General features: G+C 39.8%; 1 protein-coding gene across 1 annotated transcript; it reads left to right on the top strand.

Annotated features, from left to right (window-relative positions):
* Nucleotides 1-20,864: 20,864 nt before the first annotated feature.
* LOC141341224 (uncharacterized) lies at nucleotides 20,865-25,923 on the top strand. Its single transcript, XM_073846373.1, has 2 exons — nucleotides 20,865-21,208; nucleotides 21,422-25,923. The coding sequence occupies exon 2, from the start codon at nucleotides 21,442-21,444 to the stop codon at nucleotides 25,708-25,710; it is 4,269 nt and encodes a 1,422-aa protein (XP_073702474.1). The 5' UTR covers nucleotides 20,865-21,208; nucleotides 21,422-21,441; the 3' UTR covers nucleotides 25,711-25,923.
* Nucleotides 25,924-26,199: the final 276 nt, after the last annotated feature.

The following is a 26,199-nucleotide window of genomic DNA, read 5'->3' as shown; positions in this document are numbered from 1 at the left end:
TAAAATAACTTTTTTCTATTTCAATATACTTTAAAATCTAATTTATTCCTGTGATCAAAGCACAATTTTCAGCATCATTACTCCAGTCTTTAGTGTACATTTTTTTCAGGATTATCTGATGAATAAAAAGAACCAAAGAACAACATTTATTTGAAATAAAAAGCTTTTGTAACATTATACACTATATACTATACCATTTAAAAGCTTGGAGTCATAATTTTTTATTTAGCAAGGATGCTTTAAATTGATCAAAAGTGATGATAAAGACATTTATACTGCTGAAAAATAATTTTTATTCCAGATAAATGCTGTTCTTTAAATTCATCAAAGAAACCCCCCCAAAAAAACCGACTATTTCATAATAATAAATGTTTTTGAGCAGCAAATCAGAATATTAGAATGATTTCTGAAGGATTGTGTGACTGGAATAATGATGCTAAAAATTCAGCTTTGAAATCACAGAAATATTTTAGATTTTAAAATATATTCAAATAGAAAGCAGTTATTTTAAATAGGAAAAATATTTTAAAATTTTACTGTGGTGAGCAGAAGAAGCTTGGTGAGCAGAAGAAACTTCTACAAAGACTACAAATCTTACTGTTCAAAAACTTTTGACTGGTAGTGTATTACAAGCAGATATTTTCTATTCAGTGCATTAAACTAAAAATTGTGAAAAAAAGAGCTCAAAATAATGAAGCTGTTCTTATATAATAATGATGAAGATGAAGTGCAGCCCTAAACAGAATCACAAAAATAAATTTCAAACCCTTCCTTCTTTTCCATTTTTGAACCAAACAGGTAGTCCTGCCCCCACAACTCATGCCATTGGTTGAGCCAACAATGAAACCTCAAATCAAGATTTGGCTGGTTAGCATGATTACTGCATTATCATTTGATTATTGCTGTCAATTTTGGTAATTTTTTTGTAAGCATCACATAAATCAAATCGTTCAACAGACTGTAATTCAATTTTCTCCCACTGGTAGAGAAATTACACACTTTGCTCTAAGAACAAGGAAATACAACTTGAAAAGAGGAAACTGAAGGAGCCGTTGAAAATCCAAAAAAGCTTTTAGTATTCCCAGTTTAAAAGTTGGAAAGAAAAGACAGGATATGTGAATTGGTTTGTTGATGTGGTGGACAGCACCAAATGGGATCAAGGTTCCACACAATCTACTCACATATCCAGGGATGTCTGGAAAATGCAGTATATTACAGATAATATGACAGATAAGTTCACCACCTGATGATAATTACTGGTCGTATATTCACGGTAAACCTCAGAAAATGCTATGGCCTCCGGTTATTTTCCTAAACTAATATAAAATATTGAGTCCAATAAGAGTCCTTTTATGCGTCTTGGACCGAGTTTGGGGAAGTCTGGTGTTTATTTGGGTTTTTGGACGCCTGTAGTATGTTGGTTTCTGAAGCATATCATTACAGTCAGGCAGAACGGGACTATTTCGGTCCGAATCATTTCTTGGGGCTCAGCTGGAAGCCACAGAGGGTGTGTGCCTCTCACAGGCTTTCCCTGATTCGTCAATTGAAGACCAAAATGATGAAGCCCAAACCAGTCTAAATGCCATTTAGAAAAACTACTACAGATTTTGCAAACAGAAACTAACAAAAACATGTTTGTTACAAAGAATAAATAAATGCATTTGAAAAATGATTTTTATACAGGATTCTTTGATGAATAGAAAGTTCAAAATAACAGCATTTATTTTAAATAATCTTTTGTTAGATTAGACATGTCTTTGAAATGTCTTGATCAAGGTAATGTGCCGTTGTTGAATAAAAGTATTTTTTTCTCTTTTTTTAAGTCTTACCACACAGTTTCCATGTGGTTTTCAATATTTATAATATTTATAATAAGAAATAAGTAGCAAATCGGTATATTAGAATGATTTCTGAAGGATCATGTGACACTGAGGACTGGAGTAATAATGCTGAAAATTCAGTGTTATTATCAAAGGAATATATTTTTAAAATATAAAATTAATGGAATTAATTTTAAAACATATTAAAGATGTAATAATATTTCACAACAGTTTTGTTTTTACTGCATTTTTTATCAAATAAGTGCAGTGTTGTTGAGCACAAATGACTTCAAAAACCATAATTAAAAAATCATAATTATTCCAAGGTTTTGTCCAGTACTGTACAATATTAAAATTTTAACAAAAGTTAAACAAAGGGAAATCCAGATAGATTTTTTTTCTCAATAAGTATGATATGTGACCCTGTACCACAAATCAGTCATAAGGGTCCATTTTTGGGAACTGAGATCATCTGAAAGTTGAAAAAAAAAAAAGCTTTCCATTGATGTATGGTTTGTTGGGATAGGATAATATTTGGATATAACTATTTGAAATATTGAGAAAAACGCCTTTAAAATTCTCCAAATAAAGTTCTTAGCAATGAATACTATTAATCTAAAATTAAGTTTTGATATATTTGCGATAGGAAATTTACAAAATATATTTAATGAACATGATCTTTACTTAATATCCAACTGATTTTTGGCATAAAAGAAAAATCGATAATTTTGTCACATGCAATGTATTTTTGGCTATTGCCATTTATTTCACCCCTGAATTAATTCATGTTTTTAAACTGTGAAATGACAATTCAGCTTAATCACTCAAAGTGAACCACCTACTGGTGTAACTATGTAACTACAGAAAGAGCAATTGGGAAAAAAAAACACCAGTGCACAGACTGACAGTGATATATGAGCAATATCAGACAACTACGAGTGTGAAATTGCATTTATACAACAGTTCAATGGCACGAGTGTGTAAATACTAGTGGTGGGCCGTTATCGGCATTAACGTGCTGCGTTAACGCGAGACTCTTATCGGGCGATAAAAAAAATATCGCCGTTAATCTATTCTCAAAGTTGGGTTGGGAGCTGGGTCTAAACTACGTAAGCTGTGATGACTTTCACCTTGATATTTTAGCGAGGATGACGTATACCTAGTCGAATTGCACTGTAGGGGGCGAGAACGAGTCTTCAACTTCTGTGAAATTACCACATCAAATGAGACGTGCAAACATGGATGCAGCTATGAAGCCGCTTCAGGGCAGGTGCGTTGCTAGACCCTTTTTACTGGGGCACGCGAGTTATAATTTACTTTGATAATCCCGAAATAAAGACATTAAACTATATGCAACAACTGAATTGACGCTTCTAAAAGCAACGCAGTTTAATGGAAGACTATGCACGCAGAAATCCATGCCCGTGCGCGTCTGTGTATTTAACGGCAACACGCACGTCGTGCAGCCTTTTGCGCAGAAGTACTTGGTTACACAAGTTTGTATAGGTAATTATGTTGTAAATGCAATTGTCAAGCAGTTTGTGATGCATTTTGGAAACAGGAGATGAGCGCCTGATCTAATGCGCCACCTGGCCCGTTCTCGAAGACTTACTTTTAGTCATTATTTGGGTAGCACACATATTCTGAATGCCTTCAGCAGAATTCAAATTAGCCATTTTAATCTAGATTAATCTAGATTAAAAAAATTAATCTATGCCCACCCCTAGTAAATACATAAGAAACAACAACAGAGTGTCTTCAAAAACCCTCTTTTGTGCAAACTACTTCCTTTCGCCATGGATTCAAATCTTAGTTTGACAGTTTATCAGCTGGGCCCAGGCCTCCATGACTAATTCGAAAACATCACTTTAGAACAAGTAATGAAAAGCTTATTGAAAGCTTATTGTATTACTGAATTTAAAGCTCACTGTATTATGTAGAGCAGAGTATTATGAGAAATAGCGACTGTGATTATGTGCATCTGACACAGCATTCATTCTTCAGCTCAATCTCATATTCACAATAAAACATTAGTTTGAATGTCCACTGAGGAAAGCGATATCTTTGTCGTAGTATCCTTTCATCTATTAAGGGTAATTTTCAATGACAGTGCTGCTAAATGGATTTGTTGGCTGCATCTTACAAGGTGTTGTTTAAAGTAAAAATAACTTCCTTGTTTACAACCTTGTTAAAGTCTCTTTCTATATAAAAGTCTTTACTGCTGACTCACGCATAAAAACAGTGTCTTGTTGCCATCTAATGGCGTAACAAATTATATTTTATGTTTAACCACTATTTGGTTAAGTCAAGTCTGACGTCACGTGCCACCGCTTTCGTGTCCAAACACATCAGATGCCACGAGAAAACAACAAACAGTGCTAATATATACTTACAATGTGATATAATACTACCCAAAAAAACTTATAATTCTCCTCTATAACTCCTTAACCGAAATCCCAGATCGCCAGACAATGAAAGTATACATATAAATAAATAAATATAAAAACTATTTGTGTTTGGGATGCTGTGAGGACAGCGACTGTAGTGTACACCATAAGTTTAAAAACGTTTAGCCTAAATGTTTAATATGAATAAACAGTGCTCATGACCACACTGCATATTCGAACTATAAACAAGTAAATTCTTGCCTGAAAACCTCTTAAAACTACATTCCGTGACCCTAAAACAATATTATTTATTAAATTATATTGGATTTCAGCGCCCACCATGACACTCCCTGTGAGAAATACTGCAAGCAGAGTGATACAAACGGTGAAATGGTTAGAGTTCTGATATCACTCGAATATTACACTCCTTGCAGCCAATCAGATTCAAGAACCAGAAAGAACTGTTGTATAAAATGATATATGCTAAATGGCTACGTAATATTAATCTGGACATGACTTTCCATTCATAGAATTACATCATATACTTGCTTTTTATAGTCTGATTATAATAAATGTCTTTGGCATACAGATAGAAGATAACCCTTCCTCCACCCCCCACTAATGAGACTCGGAGAGCTGATCTAAATGTCATCCTGTTGGTTAGCAATCTGTTCTCTATTTCACGGCAGCCGGCTGCACCTGAAGGGTCTGGTCGCATACACAGTGTCCTGAGGTGCGTGCTGGTGAATTCAGTGGCACCTCCAGGACATCCTTCATGGGGTGGGCAGATGGGGACAGTGGAAATCACACCAGAAAGGCCAGAGCATGAATGCAATGCCAAGTAAAGATGATTACTGCACAAAACATTTGCCTCTAGTTGTGTATTTACCATTTTCATGACAATGCAGTTTGCTTGTGTGAAAAAAGCATTAATAAAATTCAGCTTTAACATCACAGGAATAAATTACATTTTAAAAGATATTGAAATAGAAAACAGTTATTTTAAATTGTAATACTATTTTACAGTTTCTGTTTTTATTTATTTATTTATTTTACTGCAGATCTCTCTTTTTTAAACATTTAAAAAAAAAAATATATATATATATATATATAAAACTATAAAAATATAAACATAATTTTACCAAAATAAGGGGATCATACTAAATGCATGTTATTTTTTATTTAGTACTGACCTGTATAAGATATTTCACATAAAAGACTATATATATACTACAAGAGAAAATAATAGTTGAACTTATAAAAAAGTTTACATACGCTTGATTCTTGATTCCACAGCTGTGGGTTTTTTTGTTTAGTGATAGTTGTTAATGAGTCACTTATTTGTCCTGAACAGTTAAACTGCCTACTGTTCTTCAGAAAAATCCTTCAGGCTCACATATCCTGGAAAAACAAATTCTTTGGTTTTCCAGCATTTTTGTATATTTGAACCCTTTACAACAATGACTGTATGATTTTGAGATCCATCTCTTCACACTGAGGACAACTCAGAGAATCATATGCAACTATTACAGAAGGTTCAAACGCTCACTAACGCTCCAGATGGTAAAATCATGCATTAAGAGCTGGGGGGTGAAAACTTTTTTAATATGAAGATCAGGGTAAAATTATTTATTTGACTTATTTTGCTTTCTCAAAAACATGTAACTACCTTCTGTAGCCTCTGAAGGGCTGTACTAAATGAAAAAATATGATATTTAGGCAAAATAATAAAAATGTACACATCTCCATTCTGTTCAAAAGTTTTCACCCCCAGCTCTTAATGCAATGTTTTTATTTCTGGAGCATCAGTGAGCATTTAAACTGTCTGAAATAGTTGCATATGAGTCCCTCAGTGGGCAAAGATGGATCTCAAAATCATACAGTCATTGCAGATTCTGAAAGTTATAATATAAATATTATTCCATTAAAACAAAATCTGTTAATTATCAGTTTGCTAAAAAGAATTTTAGAAAATGTTGCCTTTCAAATGTAATAAATAGCTTTACTCTGTTTCAGTTTGCTCAGTCCATCTGTCCTTTAAGACATCTGATAATGTGGGAATGTGTAAATTATATTAATTATTCTTTTTATGATTAATTATACATCAAAATAACTATTTTAATTATTATTTATATTTATTAATCATTATACATCAAAATACAGGTCAGCATGGTGGACTGTGTTTATTTAAACAGACCATTGTGTAAATTCAGAAGCGTTTGTTGATAATCAGTCATCATCTCAGAGGCTTCAGATAAACAACGGATCATAATGAAGCCGCCAGGAAATGCTTAGTCAGAAATGACAGTCTTTTCACAACTTAGACAGCAGCACATAAATATTGGCTGCTTTTGGGATGGTAGTCACCTTATAAGTGTTATGTAACAGAATGTCAGTTGATACAGAAATAGTCCACTGTTCCTCCCACAAAACATATGAAGGATGAGACTCATCTCAGTCCTGACACCTGCTGCCTCCTGTACCATGAAGCATGGATGCCAGTGATGAATAGTGTTCATTAAAGCCTTCAGCTCATGAGGCTTACTCTGAGGTCATGTTCCAACTAATTACAAAAAACACACTGACCTTCTCTGGCCACTTCTCCTACAACTCCACGGTCCTCTATTCAGCATAACGGCCTGCGCATACTGCGGTATTTCCTCCAGGCATGTTTTGCTGCTCACTGCTTTCTCATTGAGCTGTTAAACCTGAGGGCAAACGGGGAAGTGTGAGGTTATAGGGAAGTATGCTTGTCAAACACACTCTGCACTGCAGGAGTACAGCAACACACATGGACGCAGCTTCACGCTGGGAAGATTTTCTGTCTGTTTTCCAGGTGGGGAAATCTTTCATTTAGAGGAAGAGGTCTGTTTTCCCTGTTGGCGCCTTCCTAGATTGTGCTAAGAATGGGGTTGGGGAGAATTCAGAATAAGAATGGGCTCCTTTTCAATTCAGAAACTGAATGGCAGAAAGGGGGATTTACTGAAATGCAGCTACAAAGTTTGTTGGTTTAACAACATGGGAACTTTGTTAGCCTTGTAAACCTGTTTCGTGTTGTTTGGCTCAATTTTAACGACTTTCGAGTCAATAAAACCAGTATTTTCCAACCTTTTTGTTTTTATGCATGTATATACAGCCCCAACAGTATGGCTCAAGTAACCCATCTCCGAAAACGTCAAAGCAAACTGCATATTTGAAGTCTAAACAAGTACATTCTCACCTTAAAAACCTATAAAACTACATTCCTTGACATAAACAGCATTATTTATAAAATTATAGTGGATTTGGTTGTCCGCCATGACACTCAAATGTGAACCTGAATGATCCACAGCTGTGTTTTTTTTAAGTGATAGTTGTTGATAAGTTCCTTGTTTGTCCTGAACACTTAAACTGGCCACTGTTCTTCAGATAAATCCTTCAGGTCCCATAAAGGGAAAGGGTTTAAATACACAAAAATGCTGAAAAACCAAAGAATATGTGGGACCTGAAGGATTTTTCTGAAGAACAGTGGGCAGTTTAACTGTTCAGGACAAGCAAGGGACTCATGAACAACTATCACAAAACAAAACAAAACAAAACAAAACAAAGCAAAACAAAACAAAACAAAACAAAACAAAACAAAACAAAACAAAACAAAACAAAACAAAACAAAACAAAACAAAACAAAAAAAGCACAGTTGTGGATCATTCAGGTAACAACACAGCATTAAGATTTAAGTGTATTTAAACTTTTGAACAAGGTCATCATTTTTATAAAATGATAAAAAAAAATTATAAAAAATTATTAATTTATAAAAAAAAAATTCTTGTGGACTATATGTAAAAGTCTTTATGTGAAGGACCTTATTCAGGTCAGTACTAAATAAAAAATAACGTGCATTTTGTATGATCCCTCTTATTTTGGTAAAATAATTAACATATTGCAGATTCAACAAGGTGTATGTAACTTTTGACCTCAAGTGTGCACTCATTGGTAAGATCTGTAACAAATAATGTAATTTAACGTTTCTTACCTGCAATGGACAATTTATACCAAAAAATGAAATGCAAAACTACACTTACAACATGCAAAATCAGAATTTACTTCTTTAAATTTTAATTACAAATCTACAATCCTGTTTGCAACCTCACCTTAACATCAATGTATATTAATGCATTCTCAACAGAATCCCGAAAGCTACACAATCCTCTTTAAGCATTGTGTGCGATGCAGGAAGGCAGTTTGGGTTAAGTTTATACTGTATTTCCTAGGTCACGGCTGAATGACCCGTGAAAAGAGGGGCTGAGCGAGGACACCAGCTGGGTGTACCATCTGTCGCTGCGCACCGCAGCGGACGGGCTGGGCAGATGCCACCAGTGAGCTGGATAGAAACCAAGCACAACAAACCGATACGAAACAAAAACAAGCCAGACTCTGAAAGTGGTGGCATGGCAGGGCTCAAACTGGGAAGTAGTAAAATTACAGCTATTAAACATGAAAGCAGGAAGGATATTGCCATTATAGAGCTGACGGAAGACAAAGCATAAGAAGAAATCATATAGATGTGGTAAGCCATGGACGTATCCAGATGAAATTAGCTTTACCACGATCAGCATGAAATGAGATATTAGAGCAAATCCTTTTAATGAGATCAAGTAGACCAGGTGCAGGACTTATGCAAGCCCCTGGGGTCCACTAAGATGGTGGGCAAACTATCAAACCACTGAAGTAATGAATACTGACTGGTCGTTTGGTGCCAACTTTCCCCTGTCATGGATAAAACAGTGAAGCAATTAGAACAGCAAGTGCACTCCCTTAATTCTTATTTTTTAATTACTGCACTCGGTTCATCCTCAGGGACTGTGAAGCCTTTTTTAAGGCTTTTTTTTTAATCCAACACATCTCTCCCTGTGCTCATGGCTTCAGTTTTTTAGTAAAGCTTGCCTACTGGCTGCTTTGGTCTCAAGCCCTGACACTAGGGCTTTTGCTGTGTTCAGTTCACTTAGTTGGTGTGAAAACTCAACGAGTCAACTGAAGCGGCAGTGTTGGGGAGTAACTAACTAAAAGTAGCAACACTATAACTTAAAGGGGACTTTTCCGTGTTTAAGTGGAACAATCGGATCCCCAGTGCATCTACCAACCCAGAAAACTTGAGAAAAGGCAAGCCTTTTTTTGTTTTGGTAAGTCTTTCTCTGCAAGCATGACAAAAAACAAGCTGCTCAGACTGTTAATCTGCACATTTCAACTTTTTTTTGACAACAGTGTACCAGTTCTAACACCATGGCAGAAGTTTGAGCAAAGCATGCTAACTGTTCTGTCATGGGCACAGACGAGCAATGAACATCATTTAGAGTCCCAGCCTCAGAGGAGACAAGAGAGCAGTGTATTTATTGATTTATTTACTGTACATTACGCTGCTGCCACACAGATCTAATGTAAACATGTGATTTCTTTCCTAGCTGTTTACCTTAACACACATAACTGACTTTTTTATAATTCATGTGTTTTTTTAACATAAACTTAAGTGTATTTGATAGTTTAAGCGCAATAAGACATGAAAGAGAACTTAGTTTAGTACTCAAATGCCATGTGACGCATTCTTTGGATGTGTACACTCAGAAAATCGTATATAAGAAGTTTAAACTGATATGGATTTAAAACGCATGATGATCTTTTCCTAGAATGTCTCTTCTCACATCCAAATATGTTTCCTTGCTACATTATAAAAATGTCAAAATTGTAAATAAAACAAAGATTTCTGGATTTTTTTTTTTTTTTTTTTTTACAAGAAAACACAATTTTAGTGTTTTGACTCCAGAATTTCATATTTTACTAAACGTGTTATTTGCTGTTTCTTTGTAATCACTTGAATTATTACTCAGAATTCTGACTTTATCGCTTTAAACTTGAGTTTATTTCTCTGAACTGTAAGATTTAAACAGAAATGCAAGAAAAAAAGCTTTGACATTAAAAGTTGTAATTACTTTTTTTGTATTATTATTATTTTTTTTAATCCAGTGTCAGGTACAAGCTTCCATAGAAAAGCGATACATAACATGAGTAGTATGTCTAAATTTGTAGAAATACTCAGTTTGTATAAATAATCCAATTTCAGACGTGGGAATTCTCTCTCAAAGAGCAAGTCAGTTCTTTTGAACAGCTCATTTAAATGAACTGGTTCAAAAACGATTCAACAATTTATTTGAATCATCACTTACTGCATGGCATTTACATCCTTTTTCAAAGAGAAACAAATATGTAATACCTTCACTGTAATACTATTTTGAGCTGCATAGACTGGCAAGTTCACCAAGTTCATGTTTTTTTTAAAGACATCTCTTCTGCTCACCAAGCCTGCATTTATTTAATACAAAGTACAGCAAAAACAGTAATACTGTGAAATGTATTTACTATTTAAAATAACTGCTTTCTATTTGCATTTATTTTAAAATGTAATTTATTCCTGGGATCATATTTTTAGCTAAATTTTCAGTGTCACATGATCCTTCAGAAATCATTCTAATATGCTGATTTGCTGTCCAAGAAACATTTTATCATTATTATTATTATCAATATTTAAAACAGTTGAGTACATATTTTTCAGGATTCTTTGATGAATAGAAAGATGCAAAGATCAGCATTTACCTGAAATAAAAAGCTTCTGTAATATTATACACTATACCATTCAAAAGCTTGGAGTCAGTTAATTTTTTGGGGGAGGGGGGATTATAGAAATTATTTATTAGCATTTATTTATTTAGCAATGATGCTTTAAATTGATAGAAATATTTTAGTGTCATTATAAATGTCTTAATTTAAGAAAAATGCTGCTCTTCTGAACATTATATTTATCAAAGGAACCTGAAACAATTCTACTCAGCTGTTTTCAACATAATAATAATAAATGTTTTGAGGAGCAAATCAGAATATAAGCATGATTTCTGAAAGATCATGTGACTGGAATAATGATGCTAAAAATTCAGCTTTGAAATCACAGGAATAAGTTACATTTTAAAATATATTCAAAAAGACAACAGTTATTTTAAATAGTAAAAATATTTCAAAATGGTACTGTTTTTCTGTACTTTGGATCAAATAAATGCAGACTTAGTGAGCAGAAGAGACTTCTTTAAAAACATTAAAAATATTACTGTCCAAAAACGTTGAACTGGTAGTGTAGTATGTTACCGTGCATGGTAGCGCAACATTAATGATGCAAAAATACTGTGATTCTGTCCTGAAAGTGACAGGGGCAGGGGCAGACAAGGGGGTTGAATCGGCTTTAATTGCTTGAAGTTCGTGCCATAATCCAGGCTACTTTGATTTATGTAATGGCCCGTGATGGCGCCCCTGGTCCCAGGTAAGCATCTGTGCTGGGAAACAGTGAGATAGACAAAGTGTAGCTGCATTATGGTATATATGGAGTAACATGCCCCTTACACCCCAACCAGCCTGTTTAATGAGATTCACAGTGGATGAATGTGTCAAAGTCACACTCACAGCTTTGGGAACTCTGGTCCCTTGTATGCATCCCCCCCATGAGCCACACCATCACACGCTCTAAATATACTCGCATACCGTCTACTGTAATGTGTTAATGCAATTTCCACGCACTGGTGTGAAAATTCTATTTAGAGTCATTGTGAAGAGCACCTGCTATAGGCAGTGTTTGAGCATTCAGGCATTTACCGGGAAAACACTGTCTGTAATTAAGAAGCGTTTTAAGTGGAACTGCCTACTTCGGAATGAGTCTTCTACACCTCTGGCTAAATTATGAAATGATAATGGAATCTTGTTAGCATTATAACTTACTTGAAGATTTAAAAAAAAACATAATGGAGCCAAGTTATTTATCTTAGTGTTCTAATTTCTGAAAGTGTCACGTGTGAGAAAGGAGGTCTGGGTCCAGATGCGGGAAAGTAGTTTTTAATGAGACAAATAACAAAATAAACAAACAAAATCAAAAGGCCAACACGGCACAACACGACTTTAAACACAAAAACTGAACAAAACAAGAAACACGATCTAGAGCACGGGTCAGGATAATCAGAAACACAGAGACAGACATCCAGAGACATAAGACAATGCAGACAAGAATGCAGAGTGAGCAGTAAGAGTTCTTATAGTCCAAATGATAATAGTGAACAGATGTGAGTGTAATCAGTGCAAATGACAAAGACAGGTGAATGCAATCAGAAAGTGCAGTGTGAACAGCGACCTCAGGAGGCTGAGGGGAGACCCACAGCCCCGATCATGACAGAAAGTGTCTGCTCTTTTCAGGTGGGGATAATTTTTGGACTAGAATCAATGCCTCTGTAATCTGTAAAAAAAAAATAGTTTTTGATCAAATTGGTTGAGTGAATCAATAGGGGTCGACTGATATGTGTTTTTCAGGGACAAATATATTTTGAACAGACATACACTACCAGTCAAAAGTCTTTGAACAGTAAGATTTTTAATGTTTTTTAAATAAGTCTCTTCTGCTCACCAAGCCTGCATATATTTTTATCCAGAGTATAGCAAAAACAGTAAAATTGTATTTTTACTATTTTAAAAAAAATGCTTTCTATTTGAATATATTTTGAAATGTAATTTATTCCTGTATGTACCTGTAAAAGTAAAATCAAAACAGCTGGTTAAATTACAGTAAAGAGAGTTTGAAAAATAAAGCAAATATTCTAAATGATTTCCTTTATGTAAAATGTATTTTTATTTTTTTATTTTGAGACGAAAACTGTAAAAACAACAAATGTGACCCTGGTCCACAAAATCAGTCACAGGGGTCAATTTTATGAAACTGAAAGCTTTCCATTGATGTATGGTTTGTTAGGATATGACAATATGCTGAGACACGACTATTTGAAAATATGGAATCTGAGTGCAAAAAAATCAAAATCATTGAAAAAAATATTGAGAAAATCGCCTTTAAAGCTGTCCAAGTAAAGATCTTAGCAATGCATATCACTAATCAAAATTGAAGTTTTGATATATTTACGGTAGGAAATTTACAAAATATTTTCATAGATCATGATCTGTATTATCCTAATCATTTTTGGCATAAAAGAAAAATAGATAATTTTGACCCATACAATGTATTGTTGGCTATTGCTACAAATATTACCCACGTTACTTAAGAATGGTTTTGTGGTCCACAAATCAGTATACAAGTCCACATATTTGTGCATAAATAAGTCAAGCCCGAAATTATTCATACCCCTGGCAAATTCAGACTTAAACTTACTTTTATTCAACCAGCAAAAAACAAAAGATGTTTTTTTTGACCGGAAATGACCCAGGCTTTTCCCAAAAGATAATAAGACGATGTACAAGAGGCATCATTGTGGAAAAAATATTTCTCAGCTTTTATTTACATTTGAACAAAGAGTGGCATGTCCAAAATTATTCATACCCTTTGAACACTGTCACAGTCTAAAAGTTCTATGCCATTCCAAATAGTCCAAGCTGTCCAAGCAATCCTAATTACCCTGATTCATTGGGAACAGCTGTTTGAATCAACTCAACAGGTGAAAAACAGAAGCTCTCTGCTGTTGGTTTGTGGACAGTCATGGCTAAGACAAAGGAGCTCACTGAGGACCTGCCGCTGCAACGGCATTACGTTTTGCAGTGGCCCAGCCAGAGACCTGACTTAAATCCATTTGACAATCTGTGGAGGGAGCTAAATATCAGGATGATGGCAAGGAGACCCTCCAACCTGAAAGAGTTGGAGCTCATCGCTAAAGATGAATGGGCAGAAATACCAGTGGAGACATGCAAAAAGCTGGTCAGCAATTATAGGAAGCGTTTAATTGCTGTAATAGCCAATAAAGGCTTTTCTATTGAGAAGGGTATGAATAATTTTGGACATGCCACTTTTTGTTCAAATGTAAATAAAAGATGAGTAATAATTTTTTCTACAATGATGCCTCTTGTACATCGTCTTCTGGGAGACGTCAGTGTTATTTTTTGAATCAAAAAAAACTTGCTGGTTGAATAAAAGTAACTAAGTCAGAATTGACTTGACTGTATATAAATAGAATTGTGAGGAGATATACATTTAATTTTATTATATTTATTTATTTGCATATATTGAGATTCTAATGAGATTCACCTATATATATATATATATATATATATATATATATATATATATATAAACTGTATTACTGCTCGACTGAACTACCACTGATTCACAAATTACAGGACTAAAGGAGCAGGAACCCTGTAGCACATGTAATCACATAGACAAATGAACAGTGGCTGTAATTATTGCAATTAACAGACCTAGACTGACTCCATGGGTGAGTGATTAAATAACAACAACAACAGCTGTTACAAACAAACAAATAAGGAAATATTCAAAGTCAGATGCACTTCATCATGGGCCAAAGGGTTACTTGTCCGCCTGGAAACAAAGTTGTTTTTTATAATATACCAGACTGCCACAATGAGCTCTTTTAGAGGAAGAATTCGTCAATAGCTTAGCTTGATTTTGCAATGGAGTCTATGTGAATTCAATCAGTGTGGCAAAATGCCATGATACACACATTCTGTCCATGATGACACAGCGAAAGCGGTTATAAATAGAGTCAGGATGTCTCTGGATATTACTTTGCACTAGCAGTTCGAGAACATGCTGTATAACAACAGATTTTGCATTTTGCAAAGCAGGAAGCACTTAAACCCACACTCTACTTTTCCCAAATCCCTCAAAATAACACCACATGGGGCTTTCAAAGGGGTGCACCATAAGATAAAACGTCTTTATCTGAAGATGCCACAGATAAAAGCCGGAAAGCAACAAACTGATGGATGTAATGGAGAGATGCTAGCCTACACAATGTATAATTGATGCGCATGCTATTTTTAACAGACAAGGTAGCAAAGAACATAACGTCAAGGAAGAGAAGAGATTGCAAGTGGCTGATATCAAAGAAATCAGACCTGAAAAGTGCAATGAGATGGGTAGGTTTAAGTTTGAAGACTCAGAAGAGTGCTGCAGACCGAGAACCCACCATGTGCAGCTGAAGACACATTTTTCATTTTGAGATGGTCAAAATAGTTTGAATGCAAATTATTTAGCAGAGTGAGTTGACAGAATAAACTTCAAATTGGGGAAGTTTTATGGCCTTATTTATCAAGTCTGTTTACTCCACAGAGTAAAAGTAGATATAAATATAAACAGATATAAATCATAATTTTGAAAAAAAAAAAAAAAAAAAAATATCAGAACTGCAAGATATAAATCATAATTTTGACTTATTTGCGCAGAATTCTGTTTTCATCTCAAAATTATATATATTTTTTCTGCCACAGATTTTTTCCCCCTCACAATTGTTAATTTACTACTTAGTTCTGCATTTATATGTAAAAATTCTGCATTTATTTCTCACAATTTTCAGTTTATATGAGAAAAAAAAGTCATGTGAGTCATAAACTCAGAATTGTGAGGGGGTAAATAGGAAAAAAATAAAAAGGATAAAAATCTTGTTGCAGAATCAAGCCTTCACACACATTCTCTCACACACAAAAATTTACAATTAATACATGAAGGCCTGTTTTTACAGACAGCGCTTAGAGTAAACCAAAATTAGGCCATAGTTCAATTAGGACATTTAAGTAATTTTTTTTTTTTTTTTTTAAACATTACAGGTGCATCTTGAGACGAAACAAAGACACTGATATATTTTATGATCATTCAGTGTTTCAGTGTTCAGTTAAAACAGCTTACATTTTAGTCTGAGACTAGACTTACCTGTGAAATCAGGGGGTAACATATCTTCTAACAAAGTGGAAAATTATGAGTGGCAAACATATCTGTTAAATACTGGTCATAATAAGCTGTTTAGTCTATATGTATTTAATGTATATGTGCCCTTCGATCACAAAACCAGTCATAAGGGTAAATTTTTTGAAACTGAAATTTATGAGTTTTATAGATACAATATTTGGCCAAGATACAAGGGTGCAAAAAAAATCTAAATATTGAGAAATCGCCTTTAAAAATGTCAAAATAAAGTTCTTAGCAATGCATATTTCTAATCAAAAATGAAGTTTTGATATATTTATGGTAGGAAATTAATAAAATATCTTCATGGAACATATCTTTACTTAATATCCTAATGCTTTTTGGCATAAAAGAAAAATTTATTATTTTGACCCATACAATGTACTGTTGGCTATTGCTACAAATATACCCGTGTTACTTAAGAGTACTTTTGTGGTACAGGGTCACATATAAAGAATGTTTTATATGACCAAACTCCTTTTTCCATAATTCACTTTGGCAGCACAAGAAAAAAAAAAAAAATACACAGATCCAGGATCAACTATACATCCAATATGTAATCTTTTGTTCTTCACTATGCATTAACGCTAAAACACTCCTTCTTTTTGTCAGTAAAAAAGATGAAATTGTCCAGTGCACCAATTTTCATTATAACACTGTAATTATGGTTTCCAAACTCACAAGTAGAAACTTCCCAGGAGGACTTCATATAATTACAGAGTAAACAACTCACTCAGTCTAAATGACCTAAAACCAGATTTTAGTGACCACTAAGCTAGGTTAAATTAAGCACGTCATTTTATTTGCTCTGTTTACTTAAGATTTGTTGACTAATTCTCAAAAAGATGATTATTAAAAAAATAAGACACAAAAAATATGCTTGTAAATGTTTTTAAGCACTGCTTCACAGTAATAAACAGGAAAATAACAGAATCAATTATGGAAACTAAACTACTGAGACAATTCGGACTCTATTTTAAAACGAGTTCAATTCAAGAAGCCAGCAATGTCATTATTCAGCTTGAGTTTAATGTTGATTCAGTTCAGTTGGAGAACAGTTTTGATGTTGCAAGATGTGATTCAGCTATAAACAGGAAGCTGTATTACAGAAACAGGGGCAGACTTGGTGAATAATTTCTTTACTGAGGTGAATAACGCTGTTCTGAGACAGTCAGACAGTAATATCCTAGAATGCGTGCGAAGAGCGCTACCTCATACAGTATAATCACTAAAAGATGTCACTTACTTACTTTCAATCTCAAGATGTTCCATTAATAAGCTCTCTACACTGCACAATGAATCTCTTATTTACATCGTATTTACACTTGTTATAAGGAGAGGATTTGAACTGGCAGAACTCCGCAAACTCTGCATTTTGAGTGGTGAGTAGGGCTGCACGATAAATCGCATGCGATTGTCATGTGTATCTCATCAGTAAAGCTGGTTCTATGATAAGTAGTAAATTCCCATCACGTGCATTCAGATGGCGCAGTATTTAAAACACTGAGCCATAGATCACTGAAAAGCTACGCAATTTCACGTTCAAAATCAAATGCGATTCATCCGCGATTTTGAACGCGAAATTGCATAGCTTTTTAGTGATCTTCAGCCCTAGTTTTAGAAAAACCTTTAGTTTCGAAGCTGCACCGAAAGAGCTATTCAGACCTTCAACCAGTTGGCCACCATTGAAGTCCACTATATAGAGAAAAATCCTGGAACCTTAATTTTTTTTTTTCGACTAAAGAAAGAAAGACATGAACATCTTGGATGACATGGGGGTGGGTAATTTTTTATTCTGGAAGTGAACTAATTCTTTGAAAGCTAAGGTATCCGGTGACAGATACAAGAAAAAACTGAGAAAGTGACCAATTCTCCTCTGGACTAAATGAACAAACACGCAGTGATATCGATCAAGACACATGGGAAAGCAACGGTTTTAGTCTGTCCAGCAGTATACACTCTAAAGGTGCTTCACAATGCCAGAGGAACCTTTTATGTTTAAATGGTTCCATAAAGAACCTTTAACATCTCAATAACCTTTCTGTTTGACAAAAGGTTCTTCAGATTATAAAAGGTAAGAAAGAGATGGTTCTTTAAAGAACCTTTAACCGAATGGTTCGTTGTGGAGCCAAAAATGGTTCTTCTATGGCATTGCTTTGAAGAACCTTTTACAGCACCTTTATTTTTAAGAGTGTAGGCGACCAAATTGAATAGTACTTGTTGATATATGTGACCCTGGACCACAAAACCAGTCATAAGGTTAAATTTTACAAAACTGAGATATATACATCACATGAAAGCTCAATAAATAAGCTTTCTATTGATATATGGTTTGTTAGGATAGGACAATATTTGGCCGAGATACATCTATTTGAAAATCTGAAAACTAAGGGTGCAAAAAATCAAAATACTGAGAAAATCACCTTTAAAGTTGTCCAAATTAAGTTCTTAGCAATGCATATTACTAATCAAAAATTACATTTTGATAGGTTTACAGTAGGAATTTTACAAAAAATCTTCATGGAACATGATCTTTACTTAATTTCCTAATGATTTTTGACATAAAAGAAAAATCAATAATTTTGACCCATACAATGTATTTTTGGCTATTGCTACAAATATACCCCAGCGACTTAAGACTGGTTTTGTGGTCCAGGGTCACATATGTGACTTGCTCCATCATTTTGAGTCACGTTGACTTTTTTGCACTTAAGTAAAAAGTCAAGCAACATTAAAATGCAAACATCTCAGCAACAGTTTGAAGCCGAAGCATATCAGAAAGATGACACTTTTTACTTTAGTGCATGCAATTTAAAATGGATCAAGTGACTCAAAATGATGAAGCAGACCACATATTAAAAGGTGAAATGGCGTTAATATGCCATTAATCCCAAAACACCAACTGCAATTGAAACACTGGAATAAATAAAACCAAACCCAAAGAAGGGATTTGCCTCCTCATTTCAAAGGATCACCAAAGGCTAACAGTTTATCAAAGTCATCTTTTCATGTGAATGGGATTAGAGCATCTGTCTGTGCTTTTAGTGGACTCAGATTAGCCCTCCCCTTTCTCTTTTACTTCCTCTTCCATCCTCATTTTCCCCTGTGGATTTGTAGAAAGCGGTTTAATAAACTAGTGAATCAGATTTTCTTTATACTCATCCTCTGCCCTTTTCATTCTCACTGGAACACGCGTGTCTAGACAAAAAGCCAGTGAATTTCTGAGAGATAGAATTGAACCCCACCCGAGCGACACGGCGGTCACAGCCCTCGGGAATTAAACCAGCGGATCAATTCAGATCCTGTCCACGAGTAATTACAGATTGTGACACACACAGTAATATCCATCCCACAGAAGCCATCCAGCATCAGCAGGGCCAGAATTCGTTCTCCTCAACAGATTGGGAGAACGGCAAAGGAAAAGTTCATACGTGGAGAAAAAAGGCGCAAATTAAGGCTGCAGATGGAAGATGATATTTGTCATGTGGATACTGACCAAACGCTGAGGCTGGTCTGAATAATCCTATAACAGTGTGATACGCCTGAATACATTGCCAAATTGCCTTTTTAGATTAACTATGGGCAATATGTCTATGAATGCTTATAGTGATTTATGCTTGTGTCGTCTGAAAGTCAGCGGAGTATTAAACAATGACAGATAATAAGGGGAAAAGAGAATTCAGCCATCATGTTGATCTTCATGGATTTGTTAATGTAACAAGACAATCTAAACAACAATTATTTGTTGCGGAGAGATACAAGCGTTCCTCGTTAGCTCTCTTGCAAAACTTTCAACGGATTCAGAACAGGTGTGTCTCATGTTAATGAATCCAGTTTATTCTAAACGAGTGATTAGCAAGACACGCCCAAATCATTGCCATATAAGGGCCCCCATAGCAATCTCTCTCTTATGAAGTCATGATATGCTGCATTCCAAATGGGAATCCGAGAGAACAATCATGGCCGCTATACTGAAGGGTCGATTCAACCTGAAGTGATCACTTCAAAGTGTTCTTCGGAATTCAAAGGATACAACAGATGGACTCTTAGTTCTCATGATTTTCGCGAAGGTTTAATTGTGCAATGACAGACCCTCCTTAATTGGCTCGAAAAGATGACGCAGATGTGCGTTCTGGTCCCCTACACCCTTCTTCCCTTTAAATTCACACACTGGAGGATAAACCCTTCAAAGGGATCAGGGCAAAGGGATGAGCCTTTCAGAATAAAACACAGCGATACTCACAAATGTATGCTCTCTTAAAATGAATGACAAGGTTTTGGTTTAAAGCTAAACGTGTCATTCACAAAACCATCTTTATAGTAGCATAGGCTACTCTTAAAGGGGTCCTATTATGCTTTTTCACTTTTTGAATTTTAGCCAGTGTGTATTTTAGGCATAAAAAACATCTACTAAGTTACAAATCTCCAAGTCCACTCCTAAGGGATTAAAAAATTCCTTTTCAAGAACGATTCATTTGGACTACAGCATTTATTTTCTGGATGCTATGATGTCACAACGTGGTCCATTAGAATATCATTCAAATATATCCCGCCTACGGAAATTCAAATTGTTGGCGGGTGGGGAGGGACAAGGTGGGGGATTCACCTAACTTTAGCGATGTAGCATGGACAGCCGCTTCTGGGATGCTTCAGCGAGCCGCAGGGCAGCTCATATAAATGTAAGCACTGACTAAAGTGTCCGCTAACTGCTCCGGTAGCCGCGCTGGAGCCGTGCCATTGACGTGTGCGGTACAGAGGGTCGAAACACAGCCGCGGCTGATGTAAAGACAAGCATTGACTAGAATGACGATCATTGGTGGCTGTATCTGAGTCATGCCGTAGACATGCAGTGTGTGGTAAGAGTTTAGATACAGTGTAGATATTGTGGCGGGAGTCCCGAGGAACAATCAGCGTCGCCCTGGCAACTCATCAGGAACACCTGCAACTGCTCAACACGGACCAATCGATCACGGCGAGATCTCCTTTATAAACGAGCCCCAAAGGACAGAAGGGTGAGAAGCTTCTCCAAAGAGCTAAAACGCTTACCGTCTCTCTCTATCGTTCCTTTCACAGACTCGCCGTGACGATTGGGCCGCACCCAGCCTGGACCGCTTTCACTCGGGGTGACCGCACGTTCCTGCACTCACCCCTCACTGGCCACAGTCACCAAAGAGCACGAAGGGACAGAGGATTCACGAGACACCGAGCACCGAAGACGCCACATCGCCCTTTCCCCGTATTATCTCCTTCACTTCTGCACTATTGTCAATAAACGCACCCTCCGGGGCTCACCTAAACCTCTTGTTCTGTCGTGCTATTCCCCGCCCGGCCACAAGGTGGTGGAGAATGCGGGCAACGTGACGGGCCTGGGAAGCCGACGAACAAGACACTCTTTGTTTACACCGCCATCTTGCCTCGTCTCTCACTTCCGGTTTTTTCTGTTTTTCAGGCGCGCTCCTCCCCGGCAGAATGGAGGACATTGTGAAACAGCTGGCAGAGGTTAGCGTCCGCCAGCAACAGTGTTTTGAGCTTTTGACCGAACAACACGGCCAAATTCAAGGTTATTTAGCAGAACTACGACTACCAGCCGCTCAACATATTCCCCTACCTGATCCCCGCGTCACTGCTGCTCGGCTTTTACCCAAGCTAACCGCAGATGATGATATTGAGGCTTACCTCAAAATGTTTGAGTCAGTCGCTCGTACAGAGGGCTGGGCTAGAGGTACTTGGGCTGCGTTACTGGCACCGTTGCTTTCGGGGGAAGCTCAGCGTGCTTACTTTTCATTACCTGCGTCTTCTCAAAGTAATTATAATGAACTGAAAAGAGAAATTTTAGGCCGCTTAGGGCTATCAGCGACCACTGCCGCCCAGCGCTTCCATGAGTGGGAATTCAAAGCGCGGTTGCCAGTACGCACCCAAGCCGCCGATCTGATGCGGTTAGCCGAACACTGGCTGCTAGAGGACTCGCCATCCCCCTCCCAAGTCGCCGAGCGGGTAGTGGTTGACCGGATGCTGAGAGCGCTCCCGCGCTCGATGAGGCAGGCTGCCGGCATGCGGGGCCCAAAGTCCATCGCAGAGCTCGTCGAGGCGGTCGAACTGGCGGACGCAGCCTATCATCGGGAGGCCGGGGAGCGAGCGCCGCCTTTTCCCCGGAGGGTGCCCCAGGAGCGACGGCCGCCAGAGGGCATCCCACGACCAGTGCGCAGACCGTCCAGCCCCCGCGACGAACCGATGCCCACGGACCCACCGTCTCCGCCTGTGAAGCCTTGGATGGCGGGCTGTGTGGTTCACCGCAGGACCCCCCGTGGAGCCCCGATGACCACGGTGAAAATTCAAGGCCGCTCCTGTCAAGCTTTACTGGACTCAGGAAGTGCCGTGTCCCTAGCAAGGCCCGGCACGCTGGAACCCCGGCCTAGTCCCAAAGCTGTAATGCCCATTACTTGTGTCCACGGAGATACCCGCCAGGTATTTACTAATCTTCTCACCTTCCACAAAGGTCGTAAAGCCTGGACTCTGGAAGTTGGCGTCCTCAAGGACCTACCTGTGCCGCTGCTACTGGGACGGGACTGGCCGGGGTTGGAGGCCGCCCTAGCCGAAACCACACAGCCCGCCCGTCCACGCCGACGCCTACGTCGCCAGCCGTCGCGGGGGTCTGAGAGCCCACACAGCCTGCTGACAACCGACAGTGGGAGAGAGGGTGAGTCCCCCGCCCGTGATACTAACCTTTTCCATAATGTTTTCCAGCAGGTTACGGGTGGGGGAGACTTTGGAAGAGCCCAGAAGGAAGACGACAGGCTGAAACACTGCTGGCGGCAAGTACGCGTCCTTGAAGGCCAGGACGTCCTTCCGGCCCCTCACCCTCTCCCACACTTCGTCGTGCAAAACGGTCTGCTGTACTGTGTCGCGGAGCGGCGGGGGGAGGTAAAACGTCTTCTCGTTGTCCCCAAGGAGAAAACGGAGACAGTCCTGGAGCTGGCGCATGCTCACCCCATGGCTGGACACCTGGGCGCCCAGAATACCGTGCAACGTATCCGTGATAGATTCCACTGGCCGGGACTCGAAGCAGAGGTCAAGAGGTTCTGCCAGGCCTGCCCAGCATGCCAACGGACATCCCCACGGAAACCTCCCCCCAGCCCACTCATCCCTTTACCCATCATTGGGGTGCCCTTTGAGCGGATCGGGATGGACATCGTAGGGCCGTTGCCGAGGTCTGGCCGGGGCCACGAGCACATCCTCGTCATTGTAGACTACGCCACCCGGTATCCAGAGGCCGTTCCGCTACGCCAAGCCAACGCGAAATCCATCGCCCGGGAACTGTTCCTGCTGTGTAGCCGGGTGGGGCTACCGTCGGAGATACTGACCGACCAGGGAACGCCCTTCATGTCCCGGCTAATGGCTGACCTCTGCCGGCTGCTGAAGGTACGACAAATCCGCACATCAGTCTACCACCCTCAGACCGACGGGCTCGTCGAGAGGTTCAATCAGACCCTGAAGCAGATGTTGCGGAAGGTAGCTGCTGAGGACAAGAAAGATTGGGACCTCCTCCTCCCCTATGTGCTGTTCGGAGTCCGAGAAGTTCCCCAGGCATCCACGGGGTTCACCCCATTTGAGCTCCTCTTTGGACGACAACCCCGCGGCCTCCTCGACGTGGCCCGAGAGGCCTGGGAGCAGCAGCCGGCAGTCTACCGGACCGTCGTTGAGCATGTGCAAGATATGAGGAGTAAAATCGACCGCGTCATGCCATTAGTCCGGGAACATCTGGTGAAGTCCCAGCAAGCCCAGCAACGTCTGTACAACCGGGCGGCCCAACCGCGGGAGTTCCACCCAGGTGACAAGGTGATGGTCTTGGTCCCCAACGTAGCCTGCAAGTTCCTGGCACAGTGGCAAGGACCCTATACAGTGGAGGAACGAGTCGGCCCGGTGAACTACAGGGTAAGACAGCCCGGCCGAAGGCAGGCTGTACAACTATATCATGTCAATTTGCTGAAGAAATGGGTCGGGGACCGAGACCAAGTGGCCGCCCTAGCCGTCCAAGAGCCCGCGGTTGTGGACGCCAACCCTAACCTCTCGGCCGCCCAGAAGACGGAGCTGCGGCACCTGGTCGGTCAGTTCCAAGACGTCTTCTCCGACACCCCCGGCCAGACTAACGTCCTCTCCCATGACATCCACACTCCTCCAGGCGTCGTCGTCCGGCAACGGCCCTATCGAGTCCCAGAGGCCCGCCGGCAGGCTATAGAGCAGGAGGTCCAAAAAATGCTCAAACTGGGGGTAATTGAGCCATCCCGGAGCCCTTGGTCCAGCCCGATCGTCCTCGTCCCGAAGCCAGACGGCACCCTGCGCTTCTGTAATGACTACCGGCGCCTCAATGAAGTCTCTGCCTTCGACAGCTACCCCATGCCCCGAGTGGACGAACTCCTAGAGCGCCTGGGAAGGGCCCGGTATATCACAACACTCGACCTGACAAAGGGCTATTGGCAAGTCCCCCTTTCTTCCGAAGCCCGACCAAAAACAGCCTTCTCCACTCCGTCTGGCCACTGGCAATACCGGACCCTTCCCTTCGGCTTGCACGGGGCACCCGCAACATTTCAACGCCTCATGGATGTCGTCCTTCGCCCCCATCAGACATACGCGGCGGCGTACCTTGACGACGTAGTCATCCACTCGGAGGCATGGGAGGACCACCTGGAGCGGCTCCGCAGGGTGCTGTCTGAGCTCCGTCGGGCTGGACTGACCGCCAACCCCCGCAAGTGTCACCTAGCCTACAACGAAGCACGCTACCTGGGGTTCACGGTCGGGAGAGGACTCATACGACCACAGGAAAACAAAGTAAAGGCCGTCCTGGACACCCCCCGGCCCACCAACAAGACCCAGGTACGTGCCTTCTTGGGGTTGGCGGGCTATTACCGGTGTTTTATCCCCAGTTTCTCCTCTATAGCTGCCCCCCTGACGGACCTGACCAGGAAGGGACAGCCAGAACGGGTCCACTGGAATGATTACGCGGAGCGGGCCTTTACACGCATTAAGGAAGCCTTGACCACGGAACCCGTCCTGAGAGCTCCAGACTTCGGCTGTCCCTTCTTGCTCCAGACGGATGCCTCTGACACGGGGTTGGGAGCCGTGCTCTCCCAGGTCCAGGAGGGAGAAGAGCATCCTGTCATGTACATCAGCCGTAAGCTGTCCCAGGCCGAGAAGAAATACGCGGCCGTGGAAAAGGAAGCCCTCGCCATCAAGTGGGCAGTCCTGGAGCTAAAATATTACTTACTGGGTCGACATTTTACTCTCTTTACAGATCACGCCCCCCTACAGTGGATGGCCCGAGCAAAAGACACGAACGCCAGAGTCACAAGGTGGTTCCTTTCGCTCCAGGACTTCCACTTCGATGTGCGCCACCGAGCCGGCACCAGCAACACCAACGCAGACGGGCTCTCTCGGTCCTGGGCAGCATACGCAGGTCTGTCAGGGGTCACTTCCCCCCCACCCCCAGTCTCCCCCTTTTCTTCTCTCCTCCAGAACCAGGACGTCGCTTGGGGGGGGGAGTGTGGCGGGAGTCCCGAGGAACAATCAGCGTCGCCCTGGCAACTCATCAGGAACACCTGCAACTGCTCAACACGGACCAATCGATCACGGCGAGATCTCCTTTATAAACGAGCCCCAAAGGACAGAAGGGTGAGAAGCTTCTCCAAAGAGCTAAAACGCTTACCGTCTCTCTCTATCGTTCCTTTCACAGACTCGCCGTGACGATTGGGCCGCACCCAGCCTGGACCGCTTTCACTCGGGGTGACCGCACGTTCCTGCACTCACCCCTCACTGGCCACAGTCACCAAAGAGCACGAAGGGACAGAGGATTCACGAGACACCGAGCACCGAAGACGCCACATCGCCCTTTCCCCGTATTATCTCCTTCACTTCTGCACTATTGTCAATAAACGCACCCTCCGGGGCTCACCTAAACCTCTTGTTCTGTCGTGCTATTCCCCGCCCGGCCACAATATCTTCACTAGGCCTTATGCTTGAGCCGGTTCGGGAATGTAAATAATTAAATAATCGCAGGCTGACAATAGGACCAACACTACTGTAGCGTACTCACCCTCCATGCAACCTAGGAGTATATGACTTCCGGCTTTCAGACGAATGCAATCAGAGTTATATTTAAAATAATCCTTGCACTCCCAAGCTTTAGAACGGCTAGTGTTTCTTTCCATCAATCCAAAACAATTCGATCCATAA

This window comes from Garra rufa, chromosome 8 (genome assembly GCF_049309525.1).
Source record: "Garra rufa chromosome 8, GarRuf1.0, whole genome shotgun sequence".
Taxonomy (NCBI): Eukaryota; Metazoa; Chordata; class Actinopteri; order Cypriniformes; family Cyprinidae; genus Garra; species Garra rufa.
This window is presented reverse-complemented; position numbering and strand designations above follow the sequence as displayed.

Excerpts from the sequence above, each read along its gene's own strand:
- LOC141341224 (XM_073846373.1), top strand. The coding sequence starts at position 21,442 with ATGGAGGACATTGTGAAACAGCTGGCAGAGGTTAGCGTCCGCCAGCAA.